The following is a 22616-nucleotide window of genomic DNA, read 5'->3' as shown; positions in this document are numbered from 1 at the left end:
TAATCCTAGTGCCGTGTGGGTCCTGGGAATCAAATAGAGATACCAGTGCTCTTAGCTGCTGAGCCATCTCTCCCACCCCATGTTTTCCTTATTTTTGTCTCTTCCCACCATAGTACTGATATCAAAGCACTGTCCCAGTAATGTCGATCAGCCTCGATTTACCTAGTTTCTTCCATAAACTGCTGAACTCCTAGCATGTAGCAGCCCCAAAGTAGGATGGGATGATAGCAGTGTCCTAAATTTTGGCTTTCTATCCTTCTTAGTGTCTTGATTAATTTCCTAAACACAGGGACCCCTCTCCCCTGGGCTCTGAAATTCTTTCAAACCTCTAATGTCTATAAATATCAGGATTTTCCTTTGTTCTGCAGGGTGCTGCAGGATCTCTACCATATCCCAGCTTTCCCTCCTGGGGGCCTGAAATCTGTCTCAGCACTTGTCTCTACCGACCCATGAAAAGTTTTTTAGCATTTAAAACAAATTATAGACGAGCAGTGGTGGTGCACACCTTTAATCCCAGCACTAGGGAGGCAGAGTGAGTTAGTTCCAGGACAGCCAGGGCTACACAGAGAAACCCTGTCTCAAAAAACAAACAAACACACACCAACAAAACAATTAAGATAATAATACACCCCAAATATAATCTTCACCAAGGTGGAGACTTATTTTGTGCACAGCTAAATCCAAAACTTAAAGCAATTTTGATTTAAGGAATGAAGCAAGGAATTAGCGTGTTCAACCAAGGAACAAGAGGTAAAGTTACCGAGACTTTGTAAGACTTAATTATATTCACAGGTAAATATACAATTTTTACACAGGAGGAAGTGGAGGCACAAGGAAAAATAAATTAATGGTCTGATATCTAGGTGTAAGAGCTGGGAGTGTTGCACGGTTTTGTGAAATACTCGACAAACCTGTACAAGGGTTTGGTTCCTAGGACCTGGAGAAGAAAAAAAAAAAAATCCAAATAGAAACCCAGGTCTAACTCAACAATCTGTGTTCTCTCCCTCAAACATTGAGAGCACATTTTGTAAAATCGAGAAGCTGGGAGGTGGTGTTGGCGGCGGCGGCGGCCCACGCCTTTAATCCCAGCACTCAGCAAATGCAGGCGGATCTCTAAATCCGAGGACAGCTTGGTCTACCTAGTGAGTTCCAGGACAGCCAGGGCTACACAGAGAAACCTTGTCTCAACACATACCCCACAAAACAAACAAAAAAAGACACTTCCTCGTAGGTCTGAGCCGGGTCTCTGGAACCCGGACGTGATCTGCACTGCCTGAGCCTGGGTCCCCCGGAGCAGCAGGGGAGGCATAGGAGACTAGCGGAACGCAAAGGCGGGGGCTGTGTTTCCGGCCGGAGCGTTCTCCCGCCTCTCCCGGAAGCGGCTCCCGCTGCCTGGGTAACGGTGGCAGCGGCGGAGCAGTGATGGATCTGGAGGAGACCGTAAGGACCTAGGGGCCTGCGGGGAGGTCGGACTCGGCGGCGTTCCCTAACTGAAAGAGCCCAGGGGAGCCAGGGGGAGGAGCAGCCCGGGGAGGAGGTGTCGGCTGGGGGCGGTGACCCGCGGAGAGCGCGGAGCGAGGGGGCGGCGGCGGCCTCGCGGCCCAGAACCAGGCTGTGTTCCCACCCAGGGAGGGTGCGGGTGCAGGTGCGGGGCGGGTAGGGTGTTTGTGCACGTGGGGCGTGGGCCAGGAGGAAGATGAAGCTGTGGGGCTGTGGGATGGCTCACCGTCTCTGGAGGGGACCACCCAGCAAAGCTCCCTTTGATGCTGGGGCGGGTGAGGAAGCGCGGGACCTGGAACTTGTGATGCCTTCAAGGACCCCCTTGTCAGTCCGTCTGTCTGGGGTATCCATTCCAAACCCCTGCTAAGGACATTCCAATGTGCTTAGTTAGGGTTTCTATTGCAGCGATGAAACACCATGACCAAAAAAAGCAAATTGAGGAGAAAAAGGTTTATTTGGCTTACACTTCCATACCACAGTTCATCATCTAAGGAAGTCAGGACAGGAACTCACACAGGGCAGGAGCTGATGCAGAGGCCATGGAGGGGTGCTGCTTACTGGCTTGCTCCCCATGGCTTGCTCAGCCTGCTTTCTTATAGAACCCAGGACCACCAGCCCAGGGATGGCCCCACCCACAATGGGCTGGGCCCACCCCATCAATCACTGATTAAGAAAATACCCTATAGGCTTGCCTACAACCCAACCTTATGGAGGCATTTTCTTAGTGGGGGTACCCTCCTCAAACGACTTTAGGTTGTGTCAAGTTGACACAAACCTATCCAGCACATGCACCTGTACCTCATCATAAAAATGAGCAAGATGGCTGGGCGGTGGTGGCGCACGCCTGTAATCCCAGCACTCAGGAGGCAGAGGCAGGTGGATCTCTGTGAGTTCGAGGCCAGCCTGGTCTACAGAGCTAGTCCAGAAGCTACAGGGAAACCCTGTCTCGAAAAACAAAACAAAACAAAACAACAAAAGATCAAGATGTTGTTGAACCTGGAATGCACTTTTAATATGATAGATGTATTCAGTAACTGACCCATACAGTCAAACACCAGAGAATTAGGAACCAGTTCTGTGTGTGTGCACGCACACTGGTAGAATATTGATAGAGGGTCTTGTAGTAGACTCTCAGTAAATACTAATAAATGTTGAATGATGGATGATTAAAGTCTAGATAATAAATTGATACGACTGAAATTACAATCCACCATGATCCATCCATATAGACCACGAGTGAATTCCATGCTCCTTTTGCTTACAGTAGAACCCCAGCACCCAGTTAAATATCTAGTACACATACAGTTGATACCCTTTATGTTGCTGGATGAATAAATCAAAACTTAAGACATCTGCTTTTGGTATGTTTTCAGTGCCTCAAAGGAAATGACAACAGTGTTTCTTTTCTTTTCTCTTCTTTCTTTCTTTCTTTCTTTCTTTCTTTCTTTCTTTCTTTCTTTCTTTCTTTTTTTCTTCTTTTTTGTTTTTTTTGTTTTTTGTTTTTGAGACAGCCCTGGCTCTCCTAAAACTTGCTCTGCAGACCAGGCTGGCCTCTAACTCACAGAGATCAGTTGGCCTCTGCCTCCCGAGTGCTGGGATTAAGGAATGTAGCTGCCAACAGTGTTTCTGATCTTTGTATTTTTGTTTTGCCTGCCCATACACTGGCTCATCTTTTTCTCCCTCTGCACTAACAGGGAGTTTTCCTTATGTCTTTGTTTCCACATTAGCCTTGTTCACCTTTCCTTTCTTGGTTCTCAGTCTGCATGTCTTAGTCATTTTTGTGGAATAGTTACTGTGTTTCATACACTGTGGAATAGTTACTGTGTTTCATACTACGGAAGAGACTGAACTTCTTATTTCTAGGTACATAGTCCAACGTATTTTTAATTTTCTATGATTTTTTTTTTAATTTTGGGGATGAAATTGCCAGGAACCCTGGAGGTAGAACTTAGAGCCATGAAGTTAAAGATGCAGTGTATCAGCCTGACAATAACAGTTCTTCTACCTTCTGTAGACATCCTTCACTGACCGCTGTTCGCAATGTGCTGCCGTCTCCTGGGGCCTAACTGACGAAGGCAAATACTACTGCACTTCCTGCCACACTGTCACCGACGTAAGTAACATGCCACTCATGAATCTGCTTATGCTTTTAAAATTGCAGTTTCCGCCCGGTGTGTGGCGTGGCTCCTAAAAACGCATCTGTTTTCATTCCTTGTTCAGTGGCCAAATTCCAGTAGAAACAGTCTTCAAGAGCACAGTCTTGGATTAAGAACTCTGCAAATTAGATTGGAGATGAATTTTCCAAATTGTGTTGAGGCCCTGGGCAATGGTGGCGCACACCTTTAGTCCAGGCACTCAAGAGGCAGAGGCAAGGCAGATCTCTGAGTTTGAGGCCAGTCTGGTGTACAGAGCAAGTTCTAGGACAGCCAGAGCTACACAGAGAAATCCTTTCTCAAAAACTTAAAACAAAACAAAACAAAACAAAACAAAAAAACACCCCAAAACAAAAAGTAACCCGTTGAGCCACATTTATAAATGAATGTTTCATTTAGACCGTGTGTATGGAAATATCTGACATTACACTTGAAAGGTTTTGTTTGTTTGTTTTTGAGTTTTTAATGTGTTGCACTTGCATAGAGATTTGGAAGGTGGGATATAAGATGATCGGTGACTGCTGGAAGTATTGGAAACATGCTTCACCATCACTTATCTGTTGTAATTCCTTTGTGAGGTGCTGAGTACTTTCTCATATATTATGTCATTTCTACCTCACAACAGCCTGTGAGACAGTGTGATGCCCAGACAGACAGAGCAAGTAGAGCTCATGAGTTAAGTCAGTGGTGTTTGGTGTTGTTGTTTGTTTGTTTGTTTGTTTTTTTAAGACACAGTCTTCCTCTGTAGCTTAGGCTGGGCTCCAACTCAGAGACCCAAGAGATCTGGGACCAAAGGCATTCGCCACCGCACCTGGCACCAGTTGAGTTAGTTCGCTAATGTCACAGGAGTGCAGAGATTTGAGGTGGGACTTGAACCTAAGTCTTTTAACTCCAGGGATCCTTTCATCCCATCACACCTGTTTCTTGAGGTAGAGACTGTCACTCTGCACTGTGGAACCTTGGTAAATGAGGCCGTCTTCACACAGGAAGTTCTAGGTCTTGTTCTGGTGAGCATACCTTTCTGATATGCAACCAAAGTAATCAAAGCGTGGACAGCCTGCTGCTGGAGCCTAAACATGCCAGGACTGTTCTCCACAGGGAAGGGTTTGCTCGAAGTGCAGAGCCAGGAAGGAACAGGTACCCCCTTTAGCACTTACTCAGAAAGGCTAGTAGGAGCCGAAGAGAGACTGCACCTTAACATAGAGTGTGGTAGGGACTGATTTGTCTTTCTGCCTCAGACAACTAAAAATGTGGACAAAAGATGTGAAACAAACAAAACCCTTAAGAAGAATAGCTAATTTAGCTGACAGCTCAGTTACACAGTGCTTTTCTCTTATAAAAAAGCTTGTGTGTGTGTGTGTGTGTGTGTGTGTGTGTGTGTGTGTGTTAATGTGCATGTGAGTGCAGGTGCCTCTGGAGTCCACAAGAGGGAGCTTGGTTTGGGATTGTTGTGAGCTGCCTGACCATAGGTGTGGAAATCCAAGGGTCCTCTGCAAGACCTCACATGCTCTTGGCCCTGAGCCGTCTCTCTAGCCCCACACAGGTGTGTCTCCTTGGTGGCTTCTTTAGTTTACAGCTCAGATGCTTGTTTGCATCCCTGTTAGTCAGACAGGGTATCAACAAGATGTATACTTAACCGAAAAAACCCTGGGGAATGATTGAGTGCTAGTCTCCTTGATCATGGTGATGGTCTCCTGGAGACATGTCTCATCAAGATACGTAAGTACTCATGTACATGAATACATCAGATTGGACACCGGAGGTCTGCAGTTAGTTCTCTGCTTTGATGCTCATGGAGGCTCTAGTGGTGTAGCCACTGTTAATTTCATAGTGTTGCTCCAATGTAAACATAGTGAAGGAGCCGAACGTCATGATGGAAGAGTATCCATTTGCAGGTGGAGTCAGGGCACTGTTTTTATAGGAGTTGAACAGCCGTAACTAATGGCTTCTTTTATTTGTCTTTGATGCTTCTTGCAAGGTCTGTCTGTTTAAATCTACCATCAGTTTGGGTTTGAAAGAATATAGTATTACTACCTAGTTTTGTGTTTAAGACTCTCAACCCAGGGGAGTAATGTACATTTCTTGAAGGTGGGTGACATTTCTTTTTCCTACTGTGTAGGGGATGATCTAATGCCTTCTACACGCTAGGCATGTGTCATACTAATGACATCTCTGGTCCCTACATGTTTTTGTAAAAGGCCATGAACTTCAGAGTCTTCCCTCCACACAATAGGCAAACTCTGTGTCGTACAACAGTCCATTGTTACTTTTGGCGTTACACTAATCCAGGCTTAGCCAACACGCAGTGTACAGCTGCTGCTTCCTGGAGCTGTGTAGTGTGGAGGTGTTGAAATTCAGTGGGTGAAGAGATGACCCGAGAGTCAGTCTGCCTGTGACAAGTGGAAGTGTGCTGCAGCAAAGCCTTCTGGTTAGAAGGTTTTTTCCTGGTGTGTTTTAGTCAGGACAAAGGATGTAAGGTCCTTAATCTGGCTGGTGTAGACACCATATGTTTTTTGCAAGTTCTTAAGTATTTAATAAAAGTATGGGCTCAAATTATGTGAATCTAATAGATTTTATAAGATCAATGCATGCTCATTGTAGGAAATGGAAATCTATGCAAACAGCAGAGATCACTGTTGTTCTCACTGTGCATCAGCAGCTCCGTGCAGTCTTGTGTTTCTGTGAGTGGAAAGGCAAAGGGAGACTTGTGAGCCCTGAGTCCTTTGTCTTGACGATGTTCACTGTGTTCTAAACACTGCAGATTCCTGTTAGGTATGCAGATCTTCCTCAGCCTGACCATTCAGTCACAGCTTCCTGGGATGCTCAGCCTTCCCTATTTTGTTTTCATTGTTTGTGTCCTTCACAGGTCAGGTGTGAAGCGCCCCCACCTCGTGCTTCGTTTACCTGTCTTTTCTCAGTAACCAATTAGTGGTTTCTTAGTGTATTACATGGCTTTGAAAATTAGAGAGACTGCAGTCCAGAAATCCTATGTTAGAGGCATGTCTCTCCTTCTGTTTGTTTGAGACAGGGCCTCATATAGCCCAGGCTAGCTTCTGGGTATTGAACCTAGGGTTTGGGCGTGTTAGACAAGTGCTTTACCAGCTGGGTTACATCCTCAGCTCGTGCCTTTTATTCTTAATGAGACTCATTCTGCTGGTGTGGTATAGCCTGGGATTCCAGTACTTGAAGGGCAAGGCGACCACAAATTTGAGGTTTTCCCAGACTATCTGGAAACACATCCTCCCACCCCCACATAAAAGATAACCTTCATCCTCAATCTTTAAATTTAGAAAAATACAGTAATGCCATTTATTATCTAAAACATTTTTACTTTTTTCTAGAAATAAGACTCAGTATTTTGTTTTTTGGTGTAAGAAAATCAGCCTGAGATAATTGCCCTTAATAACAGTTGGCATTGATCAGTTTGTTATGAATGTTACTAACCATTTCCATTCCAAAATTCTGTTTTATTGAAAATAAAAAGTAGCACTATTATTTTATTTTTTCATACAGGCTCTTGCTGTATAACCCTGTCTGGCCTGGAACTCACTGTATAGACCAGGCTGGCCCTGCTTCTAGAGACGAGGCTGTAGCTGAAAGTTTTCCCGTGTCCTGCCTGGCCCATGGTCAAGACAAATCTCTCTCACCTGCTGGCCCTGCAGTCACTCAGACCCAAATAAACACATGCAGGCTAATATTATTTTTCAACTATGGCCATGGCAGGCTTCTTGTTACCTAGTTCTTATATCTTAACCCATTTCTATAACTCTATACTTTACCATGTAGCTCATGGCTTACCAGTACCTTTACATCTTGCTTTTTCTGGTGGCAGCTAGCAGTGTCTCTCCTGCTCTGTCTTCTTCCTTCCTGTCTCTCTCTTTAGAATGTCCCACCTAACCTTATTCTGCCTCACCATTGGCCAAACAGCTTTATTTATCAACCAATCAGAGCAACACATTTTCACAGCATACAGAATGACATCACTCATCATTTCCCCTATTCTTTCTATTCAAAAGGAAGGTTTTAACTTCAACACAGCAAAATTACATATGACAAAACAGTTATCAAGCAAGAATTATAGTTATAATATCTAGATTATTTGTATTTGGCAAAATCAAAGAAGATATCCTATCCTATATTTGTGAGTCCAAGGTTTCATATCTACCTTATCTTCTGTCAAAACCAAGGAAAACCATAATTATAACTATTTAGCCTTCAACTACATCAAAGACCTCTGAAGGATATAATATTACCTAAGTAAACAGGAAGTTCATTGTAAGCAGCTTCCAAAAATCTAAGATGACAGAGACAGCTGGCTGCCTGGACAGTCATCTAAAGTTCCTCTGCAATGTTGGGGCATCCATTTTATCCTATAGGCCTAGAGTCTCTCGGTCATTTTTCTCTGTGTCCTGTAGAATGTCTGGCAGTTTCTTCTGCGAAGCAGGAATCTGAAGGACCATCTTGCCTTGCAAAGTTCAGTGATCACCTTTCTATGGGTCCTGCATGTCCAGTGGATACAACATTTTGTCAAGCAGTCCAGGCAAGAACAGTTTCTTGCCCAAATGGCTATTTTTGCCAAGAAGAAGATAGGCAGTGTGGGGCACCAGCAATCTCCCTGAGTCAGTAATTGGTTGTTTGGTTGGTTTTTGTTGTTTGCTTTGAAGAGGGGGTCTGTGTAGCCCAGGCTGTTCTTAAACTCCTGATCTTCCTTCCTTCACCTCCTTAGTCTAGGATTGTGGGCATGCACTACTGTCCCTAAACACAAATTGTTCTAGTGGTACTGTGTATTTTGCATGGATAAAAAATTGAGTCTGTTTTATTCTTGGTCGACCTTGAAAAGTTAATATATTTTTTACACGGTTCCACTTATTTTTAAAAAATAAAAATTTATTTTTTAATACTTTTTTGTTTGGCTTGGTTTTGTTTTTTCAAGACAGAGTTTTTCTGTGTAGCTCTGACTGTCCTGAAACTCACTCTGTAGACCAGGCTGGACTCAAACTTATAGAAACCCGCCTGCCTGTTCCTCTTGAGTGCTGGATTAAAGGCATGTGCCACCATGCCCAGCTTTTTAAATTTATATTCAATTAAAATATAATTACATTGTTTAAGTAAAGGTATATTCATTTGGTTACTGTGTGGCGGCTCTTTCAGAAACCAGATTTTAAATGAAAAAGCAGTATAAAGATTAAATTATGATAACATAAAACAGAGTTTTTCTTTAGAAGGTGACTTCAGTTTGGATTATATAGTTTATTACATTTTTATGTTAATTCAATCAAGAAATTATGGCTAATTCTTTCATTTAAACCTGACTAAATCACATGCAAAATAAACATTTGGTATTCTTTACATTCAAAAAAAAAAGATTAACCAGCATAGTGTGGTTTCATCGTCGTCGTCCGTGTAGTCACTCAGTTTGTTTTCCAGACTCTTCCCAGAGCATCCTGGGATACAGAGCTCTCTTCCTCACTGTCTGTTCTGTTCCCTGCAGAGATCTGAGGAAGTTGTGAGCACTGCGGTTATTCCTAATACCAAGATCAACTCCATCAGCAAAGGGCTGAGAAAGAGACGCAAGCATGGTGAGCGCCCACTGGCACTTCAAGGCTCTGCTCATGCCTCCCTCATGGCTTGAGGGCACAGGAGGGCACAGGAGGGCACAGGAGGGCACAGGAGGGCACTTTCAGTCAATTCCAGACAGAGCGCCAGCAAACTAGAATTAAAGCTATGGCTGATGGTAAAATTGGAAGCAAGTGCATTGGAGCATATGTGGTCGGTAAGCCACACTTCTGTGGGGCAGCTGTACGCTGTGCTGGTGGACGGACGTCCTGCTGTGCCATTGACTATGATGTCACTTTCTCAAATGGCTCAACTGTGGGCTTGTCAGATTAGGCAAGTTAAACATCATATCAACTTTTATTTTTTTATTTTTATTTTTTATTTTTTTGAGGGGGGAGCTGAGGATCGAACCCAGGGCCTTGTGCTTGCTAGGCAAGTGCTCTACCACTGAGCTAAATCCCCAACCCCTATATTCAACTTTTAAAACACCATTTCTCACATTGCATTTTGAACATACCTTTTTAAAATAGGAAAGGGTAGTTTTCCCTAAAATGGCTATAGCACAAGTGTGAATCCAGTGAATCCTTACAGTGGGCCATTGTGGAGAAGGACCTGGAAACGTCTGTCTGATGTTTTGTGTTTTTGCAACTAGCTAGGACCAGCTAGATTCTCAAGTCAGAAACCACTGGCCTCATGCTGACAGTAGACAGCTCTACAGTAGGTAGCTGTGAAAGTATACATACAGACATGCTGTGTATACATTTATATGAACTTGGGACTAGACGTACATGGCATACTTATACGAAATACATTGGCATTCTTAGATGAATAGCGGAGGGAATGCTGCAATACTAACACACATTTAAAAATGACTTTAAAGATTATTTTATGTATATGTATGTAGGTGTTTGTCTGCATGGATGTCTGTGTACTGTGTGTGTGCAGGTACCCTTAAAGGCCAGAGTCTGTATGGGACCCGCTGGGACTGGAGTTGCACATGCTTGTGACCCACTGTTTAGGTGCTGGCCACCAAACCCAGGTTCTCTTCCAGAGTAGCCAGTGTTCTTCATCACTGAACCATCTGTCTGTCTCCCCAGCCCAGCAGTGGCTTTTTATAGGCCAAAGCCTGGCTGATTTTTATCCAGTTTTATCAGAGTAACTCTGATATATGTAAGTAGTTAATATGTAGTTTGGGCTTAAGCTATCTACAGAACCCTGGACGCTGTACTAGGTTATGTCTCGTTGTCAACACTGTAGACATTGGCATGTTACCTGTGAAAGGAGAGCAGTAATGTTATATGCAGAAGGAGAGCTCAGGCAGTTTAAATGCAGCGTTATCAGTGTCCAAGTTTGTATGACTGGGTACAGGGAGCCATGTACATACATACTGCTCGAAGGGTTTAAACCCTCTTAACCTCTGTATCATCAGAAATCACAGGCTCTTTGTTATATTTGAGACTCTTTCCAGGAAGTATTGGATAGTCAGTGGGGTCAGGGAGCCCCTGGGATATTCCGGTAAGTTAAAGGAGTTGAGTCTTCACCATGTGCAGAGAAGTTATGTGGGAGCCAGTAACAGACTTCCGAAGGATGCGTGAGAAATCTTGATGGCATGTTTTGAACGTGTTTCTGTGTTTGGCCGGCAGTGGCAGGTAAAATACAGGAGTCCTCACCATTGCCACATTTCCTTCAGCTGGTCATTACCGTAGGTACACATGTATTTCTGACGGCTCTGCAGATTTCTTCATGGCCTCTTGGGTTGTTGTGAGGCCTGCAACAATAGTCGGTTTAACATGTGTAGGAGCTGGGAGCACGGCACTGTCAGTGACACACCTGAGCACAAGGACAGAAGGGCAAGGCCCCAAAACTCACACAGATAGCATGCATCTGCAACCCTGGTCTTGGGAGGATTGAAGCAGATGGATCCTAGCCAAACCCAGTGAATCTCTAGATTCACTGAGAGACCCCATGTTAAAAAAATTGAGGTGAACGGGCTAGGAAGGTGGACGGGCTGGGGAGGTGGACGGGCTGGGGAGGGGGACGGGCTGGGGAGGGGGACGGGCTGGGGAGATGGACGGGCTGGGGAGGTGGCTCAGTGGCTAAGAGCACTGGCTTTGTTGGGGCCTTCACTCAGTTCCCAGCACCTGCATGGTGCTCACAACTGTCTGTAACTCAGTTCCAGGGGATCCTGGGCAACATGCCTGTGCACGTGGTACATATACATGCATACAGGCAAAACATCCATCCATACGACATAATAGTAATTTTTAAAAGATGCATTATGATCAAGGAAGACCCTGTCTCTGATCATAGACCTACATACGCCCTCACACAGCCACGTGCAACCCACCTACATGTGCACATACACTAACAATTACAAACACTGCACACAAAACCACATACACACATTTTAAAAGGGAGGAAATAAAATACTTAGGATGCATCTGGTACCTAGGCACCAGATTTCCTTATTTTCAGTTTCTCTCTAGCTTAGAACCGTTTTCACAGAAGCAGAATGCCATTCAAGTTTACTTTTTAAAAATGTGCCTATATTGCCCATTCCTGGACTTCTGCACATTAGCCTTGGATCGTGACATTTGCTTGTTTGTTGACTGAGATATGTGTTGAAATGGACCAGAACTCTGGTAGAAGCAGTGACCGACTATTTCCACATAGTAAAGTTTTGAGCATTGTAAAATACACGTTTAAAAACTTACATCTCACTGGGTGTGCTGGCACACACCTTCAGTCCCAGCACTCAGGAGGCAGAGGGAGGCAGAGCTCTGTGAGTTCCACACCAGCCTGTGTATGGAGTTCCAGGATAGCCAGGGCTACATAGTGAGACCCTCTTCAAAAAGAAAACAAAACTAAAAACAAAAACAAACAAAACCCCCAAACAAATGTAAATTTCACCTGTTTTTTTAAACATGCTGTTTTCCACCTTTATGCTAGATAATTGAAAACAATTCAATACGTTAACAAAATGCTTAATTTTGTTAAATACAAATCTATCAATTTGGAAATTGATACAAATATATCAGAATGCTAAAAAGAGTATAAAAGTAGAAACTGTTCACGGTTGGACGCGGTAGTGGATGCGTACGCTAAGGGTCCTCGGAGGAGACAGGCGGGGAGACTGATGCAAATGAGGAGGAGGAGTCAGAGGCGGGGAGACTGATACAAATGAGGAGGAGGAGACAGAGGCGGGGAGACTGATGCAAATGAGGAGGAGTCAGAGGCGGGGAGACTGATGCAAATGAGGAGGAGGAGACAGAGGCGGGGAGACTGATACAAATGAGGAGGAGGAGTCAGAGGCGGAGAGACTGATGCAAATGAGGAGGAGGAGGAGACAGAGGCGGGGAGACTGATACAAATGAGGAGGAGGAGGAGTCAGGTGGGGAGACTGATACAAATCTCAGGCCAACCTGGTCTGCATAACAAGTTCCAGGCTGGGCAGAGTCATGTAGTGGGGACTTATTTCAAAAACAAAAGGCTGGAGAGATGGCTCAGTGGTTGGGAGTACTGGCTGCTCTTCCAGAGGACCCGGGTTCGATTCCCAGCACCTGCATGGCAGCTCACAACTGTCTGTAACTCCAGGTCCAGGGGACCTGACACCCTCACAGACATACACACAGGCAAAATGAATGAACGAATGAATAAATCATTTAGAAAAAAACAAATACAAAAGTGTATACACACACACAAATAAAGAAAAGAAACTATTTGAGATACAAAGATAGTCTTGTGGCTTGTGTTAACAGAAATTGCACTATGTAGAAGAATCATAGTGAATCGGGAATACATGTGTCTAAAGCTTGTTATTTCTCCTTTAGAAAAAGGCTGGGATTGGTATGTGTGTGAAGGTTTTCAGTGCATACTTTACCACCAGGCAGAAGCCCTGAAGACCCTTGGAGTGGGCCCAGAGCTAAAGGTAAGTCATGTGTGTGGATGTTAGCACCGCCCTGTTTGAGTGGACCTGAGGAGGGATTACACAAAGAGCCGGGCTCTGCCCGACTAAGTGTCGTCCTGTATAAACTGTTTTCTTTCTGTGATCCTGATTGCGTAAACAGGTCCCTGGTGATCTTTAATGCCTGGTCCTTTCCCTCGCTCCAAGATTAGAAGTGTATCTTAGGTCTGTCTTTAATCTCCAGCCCTGAAAACAAAAGGACTCTTTCATTGAATCAGTGTTTCCTGTGTCCCTGCTAAGGAAAAGCAGGCGAGTCCACATTTGATGGGAGGCGATCTGTAAAGTGTGAGGGCGTGTGTGGTGTAGATGTGACTGTGTGTGCCCTTATATCACTCACCACGTGTGTCCCTTCCCTTTAGAATGAAGTTTTACACAGTTTTTGGAAGCGCTACCTTCAGAAGAGCAAGCAGGCTTATTGTGAAAACCCAGTTCGTACAAGAGGAAAGAAAGCCAAGGTGAGCCATGGAGCTGACGGGTGGGAGCAAAATCTGCCTTGTGTGGCAGAGACAAAGGTGGTGTTTGTGGCTGTGCGAGTCTGGCTGTGGTGCTTGTTGGTGGATTTTCAGGGAAGAGGCTTCTGGTGCAATCCGGAATGATCCAGACTCCACAGTGACTTGGGGCTGTTCAGTAAACTAGTTGTGACATAAAGGCAGTTAAAGTTCCTCTTCCTTTTTAAAGTTTGTGTTGACGGGTTGGTTTTGGTTCTTGAGTCCGGATCTCACTCCATAGTCAGGCTAGCCTTGGACTCCTGGTAGTCCTCCTGCCTCAGCTTTTCAAGTGCTAGGATTACAGCCACCACCATATCCAGCTCACTCGGGGAACTTCAAGGAATTTCTTACTTGTTTTGCAGTGTTGGGGTCAAACTCACATGCTAGGAAAGCTCCGTGCCTCTGAGTCCCCCCCCCCCCCACTAGAAGAATGGAGGCTCTCAGAGACTCTGTCATGTGGCTATTTAGTTTGTGGGGTTTCTTTGTCTTGCTTATTGTTGTTGTTGGAATTTTTTGCATATATTATTCCTATTAGTAGTAGTAGTAGTAGTATTACTGGGTTGTTTTTTTTTTTTTTTTTGGAGACAGAACTTTATTATTTATCCCAGGCTGGCCTCGAACTCACAGAGGTCTGCCTGCCTCTGCCTCCCAAGTCCTGTGATTAAAGGTGTGCACCACCACCACCCAGCTTATTTTATTTTGAGATAGGGTCTCATGTATCCCAGGCCAGGCTTACTGTGTAGTCAAGAATGGCCTTGACTAGCCTCCACCCCCCAAGTGCTAGATTGACAGACATGAGCTACGGTGCCCTGTGGACGTGCAGACACTGAGCCAAGAGCTTTGTGCATGCCGGGAAGCAGTCTCCCAGCTACATTGGCAAGCCCTGCATGTGTAATGCTTTCCCTTGACTTTCCTGCTTGCTGTACCCGGTGTTTCCATATCCAGCCCCTATGTCTTATCTCAGCAGCTTTGAAGTGAAGGAAAGTCAGTCAGGCCGCCTATTAGAGCTGCTCTCTCTGTGAGCGGTTTGTTCTGAATTACCTCCGAGGTATGCTACAGTACCTTTTGCTTGGAATAGAGAACAGTCCCGCTACAGAGAAAGGCACGTGTCCCAACCAGATGTGTCTGATGAGTGGTAGCCCCTCCAGGGCTAAGATGGGATTCTAAGTCCATGTGACTCAGGTTTGGTAGAAACTTGGGAGTGTGGCCCAACACTTCCTTGTTTGGTCAGGTCCTCTTAGGTCTGCATGCAAAGGTCAGTGATCCAGGACTGAGGATCCTGGGCCAAGATGAAAGGAATCGATTACAGAGGTGAGCAGAGGAGATGCCTCTAAGCTGCACACGCATCCTCTGAGCTGCACATGCATCCTCTGTGGTTAGGAACCAGTCCTCGGGCTGAGGTTAGAGCAGTCAAATCATGCAAGACACCACTTAGGGAGACGACTTACGGAATGACCCTCTTAAGTATGGGGTGATAAACTTCAACCGGCTCCCAAAAGGTAATTTGAATTAAACTGGAAAAAGGAAGCATTTTATGATCATAAAGTTATGGAATACTACCTGTCTGGATATATGAACCACTTGCTTGTCAAGAAAAGCAAAAGATGCAATATGGTTTTATGGCAACTCTTTAAAAGGGGAAGAAAGAGAGAGACTTACTCAACATAGTAAGAACATGACCTTCAGATCTCACACTTGGTGTTTTGTTTGTGGGTGTCTTTGTGCACTGTGATGTTGCCTAGTATGTAGGAAGCAGGAATGAGAACCTAGGGTTCTCTATGACACTCTGATCTCTTTAGTTAACTGAAAACTTACAGACAGAAGTTTGGTTGGTGTGAGTCAACACCTGGGTGGACAGTATCACACTAAATCCTGGTGAATAAATAAGAAATGAAATTGGAAGCTCATGGGTAAATTATATCATCTATGTCTCACGGGTATAACAATGCCCATTTTGAAAGGGAGAGAAAATTACATTTTAAATTGGAAGCAGGTTTGGAGTATAACTCACAGACAGAACTTGCCTAGCAGTTCAAGCCCATGGATTCTATTCTCAGAAATGTGGGTTTCTCAGTAAGTCTGCTAATGTGGTCTTAGAGCTCTGGATGCAACTGTTCCAAGAATTAGAGAGGCCTGAATCTGAATCCTGTCCTATAGCTTTTGGGCTATCGAATAAACTGGAAACTTCCAGAACAAGCAAACAAATGTGCATAATGGAGCATCAGGAAGGGTGCTGTGTAACCCAGATGGCCAGGGAGGGCTTCCCAGTGGGGTGAAGGAACTCTAGGAAGTAAGATTAACATGAGGTGTGGAAGGGAGGAAATGCTGAACTTCAGGCCTCCCTGGGACCAACAAGCCAAGCCTCCATTTGGTGAGTGGTAGCAGGCTGAGGCCTGGCAGTACACAGGAGATCCAATCCTGCCTTGGTGAGTGGCATCAGGCTGGGGCCTGGCAGTACACAGGAGATCCAAGCCTACCTTTGGTGAGTGGCATCAGGCTGGGGCCTGGCAGTGCAGAGGAGATGAGGAAGAGGATTTCCTGATGGACTGAGGTGGGGTGTAGAGACAGGAGTCCAGGATGACTACGAGCTTCTCAGTCTAAGCAGCTAGAAGGAAAGCTGCCTTAGACTGAAAGGGCAGGTGGGACTGGAAGATCAGGAGTCGGGCGTGGGACGTGTTAAGTTTGAGGCCACTGTTAGACATCCAAGAGGAAATGTCAAAAGATAGTCATTTAAAACTGTCACTGTGCATTATATCTTCCAATCTGAAGTGTTGTTCTTCCTAAACATGCCCTCCCTGCTTTAGAGACAAACTCTCAGGCAGTTCCTGCTGGCCTCAGACTCAGTATGTAGTTGAGGATGACTTTGAACTTCTAATCCTGCTGTCTCTACCTCTTGTGCTGAGATTACAGCATCCATTACTACACATAGTTTGTGCAGCATTGAGGGTTGAATCCAGGACTTGATGCACAGTAGGCAAGCATTCTACCTCCGAACTACAGCTTCTAACCAAGTCTTAGTTAGGGCCTCTTTTGCTGTGATAAAACATCATTCTCATAAGCCAGCCTGTGTAGTCAAGGATGACCGGGACTTGCCTCCACCTCCCAAGTGCTAGATTGATAGACATGAGCTACGGTGTCCTGTGGATGTGCAGAGGACCAAGTCAAGGACTTTGTGCATGCTGGGAAGCAGTCTACCAGCTGCATCCGCAAGCCCGGCATGTGTCATACCTTTCACATGACAAGAGAGGTGCTCCTGGGAGCAGGAGACCTGGTGTGTGTGTGTCTGTGTATCTGTGTATATATGTGTCTGTGTGTATGTCTGTGTGTGTACGTGTACGTACGTGTGTGTGAGTGTGTGCCCGTGCTGGCAGACTGTTTCCCTGTTTGCCCGTGTTTGGGTCACTCTCCAGTAAGCATTGCTGGGTACTGTTGGGGAACAGTTCCCCAGGCAGGAATGCTCACAGAAGCTGACCTTTAAACTCAAGCAGTCATTTCTGTGTCTCTTGTTTTATGGACAGGTATTGGAAGACAGTCTACAGTGTTCAGACTGGGCCAGTGAGCTTGAGCTGCCTAGTGACACCACCTGTCCCCTTGAAAGTGGAGCAGAGTTCCAGTCTGACCCCGAGATTCCAAAGCCTTTCCCTGTCACCAAAGCATCACCAAAATCAGGTAAAAGGAGAACAATTTATTTATTGTACGCGTATGTGACAGTCAGAGGCCAACTCATGGGAGGTGGCTCTCTCCTTCCCTAGTGTGGGGCCCAGATCTCTAACTCAATGCTGACTGCTGGCCTGATGCTTAGATTCTTAAAGCCAGCATTGTGTCTTCAGACTAACACAGGCCAGCCAGGTGTGCCAGCACACCTGTAATCCAGCACTCAGGAGACAGAGGCAGGAGAATCAGGAGTTCAAGGTCAGCCTTCATTGAGACCCACGTGGGTGGAGACACCATCCCTAAAACAAAGAAGCCCATTAATAACAGTCCTATCTCCTGATGGCCAAGATGTCTAAGCAAGGGAACTTGCTGAGTCCTGCGACGAAGAAGAGCAAACCGAATGAGATTTTAGTGCTCCTTTTGAAGAGGCACTTCGAGGGCTGGAGAAATGATGTTAAGTACATTGGCTGCTGCCCTTCCAGAAGATCTGGGTTCGACTCCCAGCACCCACGTGGTCACTCACATCTGTGTGTAATTCCAGTTCTAGGGGATCTGAAACCTTCTGGCCTCAGCAGGCACCAGGCATGCTGGTGGTGCACGCACACATTCAGACATACTTGCACAGAAATAGAAAAATATTTTTACAAATTTGTTTCTAGAACTTTCTTTTAGTTTTTATACTAAAATTATGAACACAACTCAATATTAAACTATAAAATGCAGTTACAAAGAGATAAAACACCAGCTGCCATCCCACTCGGATATAACTATTATCACCATAGGCGATCATCCAGAAAGGTTTTTATTTGAATATGTTAGAGGGAGAGGCATGATTGTATGTGCATATAATTCAAATCACTCTCCATGTTGCTAAAAAAAAATTACAAGAGAGAGAGAGAAGTGCAGTCTTCTGTCCTCACAAAATGTTCTGTTCATTTTCAACATTCATTTAATATTATTACATCTTGATGTAATCCAAATATTACATCTTAATCTAAAACAAAACAAAACAAAAAAACCCATAAAAATGAATGCAGAATCAGAAAGAAGGTGAAATGGGATCCAGGAAATCAATCCTGCCTGCAGGAGAGAGGAGACAGGACAGAGGTTGAGAAGGTAGTGAACAGAAAGTCCAGAGTCAGCTCAGCAGTCAGCTCAGCGAGCGTCCACCCACAGATGTTTCACTAGAGCAGAACCCATCAGAAGATGAAGGTGAAACGTCTCTTGAGAGGAGACTCAGGACGTAGAGGAAATATGATGATGTGCTAAGAATAAATGACAGCCAAGCCACAAACAGAAAGCTAAACAAAACAAAGAAATCAGTGCTGAGCACACCAAAGGATGGACGTAACAAGGGGTAAAGCAAGCCGGTCTAGGGTAAAGGAGACTGCAGCTAATGAACTGAGTTCCTGCCCAGGAAACCACATGGGGGAGGAGAGAACTGACTCCACAGGTTGTCCTCTGACCTCCACATGCTCACTGGCATGGGTCCCCACCCAAGGCATGCATACACATAAACAAAGTAAAAAGTAAATGGAGTAAAATCAACCTTTGGAAGAAAGGTAAAAACAACAGGCTCCGGGGCTGGAGGGATGGCTCAGCAGTTAAGAGCACTGACTGCTCTTCCAGAGGACCCAGGTTCAATTCTCAGCATCCACATGGCAGCTCACAACTGTCTGTAACTCCAGTTCCAGGGGACCCAACACAGACATACACACAGACAAAACACCAATGCACATTAAAAAAAAAAAAAAAAAAACAACCAAAAACCAAAAACCAAAACCAAAACCAAAAACAAAAAAAACCAACCAAGCTCCACATTTCATCTCTGCACAGGATTTGCACAGCTAATCACTCAGTCTAGTGAAGCACAGTCAGGTCACAGTGACCACCAGGGAGTGTGTGTGTGTGTGTGTGTGTGTGTGTGTGTATCTCCAGCACACACATGTGGAGCTCAGAGGACAACTTTGAGGAGTCAGATTCTCACCTTCCACCATGTGGGTCCTGAGGATTGAACTTGGGCTGTCAGAGTTGGTGGCACATGCAAAGTTAGATTGTTTATGCAAAGCAAATCAGTTACTTGAATCTATCTTGAATGCCCCTTGATTTGTTACTATTTTTAAAATCTTGCTTTGTTCCTGAAGCAGCAGCAGATGTCTGTTCTGGATCTGTTGACGGAGTGGATTACTCGGACTGGAAGGAGAAGGGTATCCTGAAGATGACTGTGCCCAGGACCCTCGCTCTCTGCTACCTGTCCTTGCTCTGGCAGAGAGAAACAATAACTCTTTCAGACCTTTTGAGGTGAGCTGAACTTACTTCCTGATCATTTTGTCATGATAATCTGTGCGAATTTAGGAACAGCCTTTGGATATTCTTAATTGTTCAGAAAGCCTCAAGTGGGGAAAGGCCTGGAAAGCTGGGTGGGGCCCGGGTTACTTTTCTCCTTGTGACTAAGAACTGACAGAGCAGCTCACTCAGAAGAGGAAGATTTGTGTCTGCTTGTGGGGTCAGAGATCCAGTTCGCCATGTCAGTGGTGGGCAGCTTGCTCACATCAGATCACTAGTAGAGAAAGATGCCGCTGTCTCCTCCATTTCTCTTTTGTGTTCAGCCCAGGACCCCAGCCCATGGGGTAGTGCCGCCTGCGCTCACGGTGGGTTTTCCCTTAGTAAACCTCCCTGGGAACATTTCTCCAGATGCCTGAGATAGATGTGTCTCCTAGGTGAGTCCAAACCCAGGCTGGCTGACAGTGGCAGTTAATCATTTCGTGGAGCGTGGCTTCTAATTCTTGAAGTTAATTATCTTTAAGTCTAATAATTCGAGTTTTTACTGGTATAGCAGAAATTGTAGTGTTCTCCTCACATGAGAGATTAGAAAGTTAATAATCTAATGTGGATAAAATAATTTGAAGAGAAAAATGATGTTAATATTCCTGTGGAGACATCTTAAATATTTTTCTAAGAAAAGGTGAGCAGGGGATCTTTTACTAACAGAATGGCCATTAGTAGTTATGTAAAAACTAAAATATAGGCAGTCTGTTTATTAGGAAAAATCGATATCAAAACTACAGAAAGGTCTTGTTATGCTATAGTAGGCATTTACATATTCCAAGGTAGCCTAGAGAATTTTAGACAGAAAGACTGACCTAAAGAAGATGCTTGAGCTGAAGGCAGCACCATTATCCAGGGTTTTATAACTAATGAACTGAGGGTACAGAAGCAGTCACTTACTAGGCAGAGCAACATCATTAACATGCTCACTCTCCACTCCTTTATGTGCTCTGAGTAAGAACACTGAATTTCATCAGTGAGTGGAACGCTCACAAGGGCACCCGTTGGAAGCCAGACTTCCGGCTCTGCCAGTTCATCGTCACATGTCATAACATTGAGCCAGTCAGTTTCTGCTTCCTTCTGGGTAGAGTGGGCCTGTGTTAAAATGGCTCCTTAGGGTTCTAGCTGCGGTGGCCATTGGCAGTGCATGCGCAGTCAGAGCAGGTCTGGGGGTCGTAGAGCTCCGGCTAGTCAGGGCTTAGTTCTCCTCCTCACCATCATTGTGGTCATCGTCATTACCGGCGCTTGGCCTTTTTATTAGATAGAATGCTTCTAGTAAATGATGATAGTGCCTCTGGACATTAACCAAATAACAACGCTTTTCTGGGGTGTGAGCAGCTGCCCAGGGACCACTCGTGATTCTCTGAGTTGAATGTTGCCTTACTTTGAGCCCTCACAAGATGACATCATCTTCTCCCAAGACTAATTATTATCTTGGTTCGGAAGACTCCCGACTCTGTCACCAGCCCAGGCTTGTCTAGTGAGGGCCAGACCCTTGTATTCACCTATAGAGCTGCCCACTGGACTGCCCACTGGACATGACTGCTGATGTCTCTATGGTTAAATCAGTCTGACTAAAAAGTGCCTCACCATCTGTCCCCTCGACCCTGCTCTTCTCCAGTGCTCAGCACATGCTGTGGAGCCTGCTGGTCTGTCGGGGAAGCTGGGGCTTCTCCTGGACTCTCTCTTCACTCTCCACACTGTCAGTCACCATGATCTGTTACGTCTACCTTCCAAACCCTGTACCCCGCTCTTCCCCACCTCCCCTGGGTGCCCCCTGATTTCCCAGTCCTCAGTCATTCCTGCCCATCTTCCTGCTGGTAACCAGAGGGTCTTTCAAAAAGATCCCTAATCCGGAGAACCTAATGGTGTCTTCAGAGCTGGATCAAGGGGCCAGCCGCCCCAGGGCAGTCTGTGAGTGGGCAGCAGAACTCTCCCAGAAATTGACTTACCTGCGGTTCTCCTCAAGGAAAACATGGTGTTCATGGAATAGACAATTCTAGTCCCTCCCTGGTTCACCCTTCTTTGCGCTGACTCTCCTCCCCCACAGAGGGCAATTTTAAAATGCCTTCAAGGAGATTGGATCTAGTTAGCTGGAGGGCTGTCACCGTGCTCCCTGGGGTGTACAAGTTGGGGACAGAGCTTAGTTGCTTGGGGCAGTGGGAGAAAGGACCGCCACCTTGTTCCTTGTGCTCTGCTTTTCCCCAGAAAGAGCTCTGAGACAGGTCCTCAGCTTGCAGCTTCTTGACCTGCAGCCCAGCATTATCTGGGGCCGTGGCAGAACTGCAGCAATCAAACTCTGGGGCAGGGGCTGTTTATCTCTGTTGAGTTGCCCTGCAGGAGGTTGTTCAGGTGTTCAGTCCGAGCGGTACTGCTAAACTTTGTAAGCTAAAGAGAATCGTCAGCTTGTCCAGAATGCATCTATGCCCGCCCTCCCTCCCTCCTACTTTCCTTCCCTCTGTCCTTTCCTCCCTTCCTTTTCTTTCATTCTTTTGTTTTTTTGTTTTGTCTTGTTCCCCCCACCCCACCCCTGTTCTTTGTTCCTCTTTTCTTGAGACAGGATTGCTAACTCTGTAGCCCTGGCTGGCTTCTAACTCAGAGATCCCCCTGCCTCTGCCTCTAGCGCTGGCCCTACCTGTCTTAGCAGTGGCGGAAGCTGCTGTTGCCTGCTATCTGTAGAGCAGCGTCCATCGGCCTGGGGGATCTCCTGTCCCTTCTTCACACTGACTCCAAAGGGCCCTCCTGCCAGCAGTGATGCCGGGAAGTAACAACAGCCAGCTCTTACTGTTAAACCTGTGGACTGTCTGCTGCACTCGGCCAGATGCAGCTGGGAAGTAGTGTGTCAGTGCCCCGCTCTCATGGGGTTGAGACTAGACAGGACGGACAGACATGGTCGAGGGGAAAATGACGGGCTGGGCCGGGCAGACGCGAGGCTGGACAAATGCTGAACAAAAGAACACGACTGGACGGCAG

General features: G+C 45.6%; 1 protein-coding gene across 2 annotated transcripts in view; it reads left to right on the top strand.

Moving 5' to 3' along the window:
- The first annotated feature begins 1378 nt into the window (after window positions 1-1378).
- The window catches only part of Taf1b (TATA-box binding protein associated factor, RNA polymerase I subunit B), a 62657-nt gene continuing 41419 nt past the window's right edge, over window positions 1379-22616 (top strand). The window contains exons 1-7 of one of the 2 annotated variants that reach the window (XM_036171023.1): window positions 1379-1440; window positions 3515-3613; window positions 9145-9232; window positions 13040-13137; window positions 13533-13628; window positions 17180-17330; window positions 19463-19616. In XM_036171023.1, the coding sequence (XP_036026916.1) occupies window positions 1423-1440; window positions 3515-3613; window positions 9145-9232; window positions 13040-13137; window positions 13533-13628; window positions 17180-17330; window positions 19463-19616 (704 nt within the window). In that variant the 5' untranslated portion in view covers window positions 1379-1422. Of the gene's footprint in view, window positions 1441-3514; window positions 3614-9144; window positions 9233-13039; window positions 13138-13532; window positions 13629-17179; window positions 17331-19459; window positions 19617-22616 lie in introns of both variants that reach the window. The other variant, XM_036171022.1, reaches the window with a different exon arrangement.

Source organism: Onychomys torridus, chromosome 21, assembly GCF_903995425.1.
Source record: "Onychomys torridus chromosome 21, mOncTor1.1, whole genome shotgun sequence".
NCBI lineage: Eukaryota > Metazoa > Chordata > Mammalia > Rodentia > Cricetidae > Onychomys > Onychomys torridus.
The sequence above is the reverse complement of the archived record's forward strand: the minus strand, read 5'-3'. Positions and strand labels throughout refer to the sequence as shown.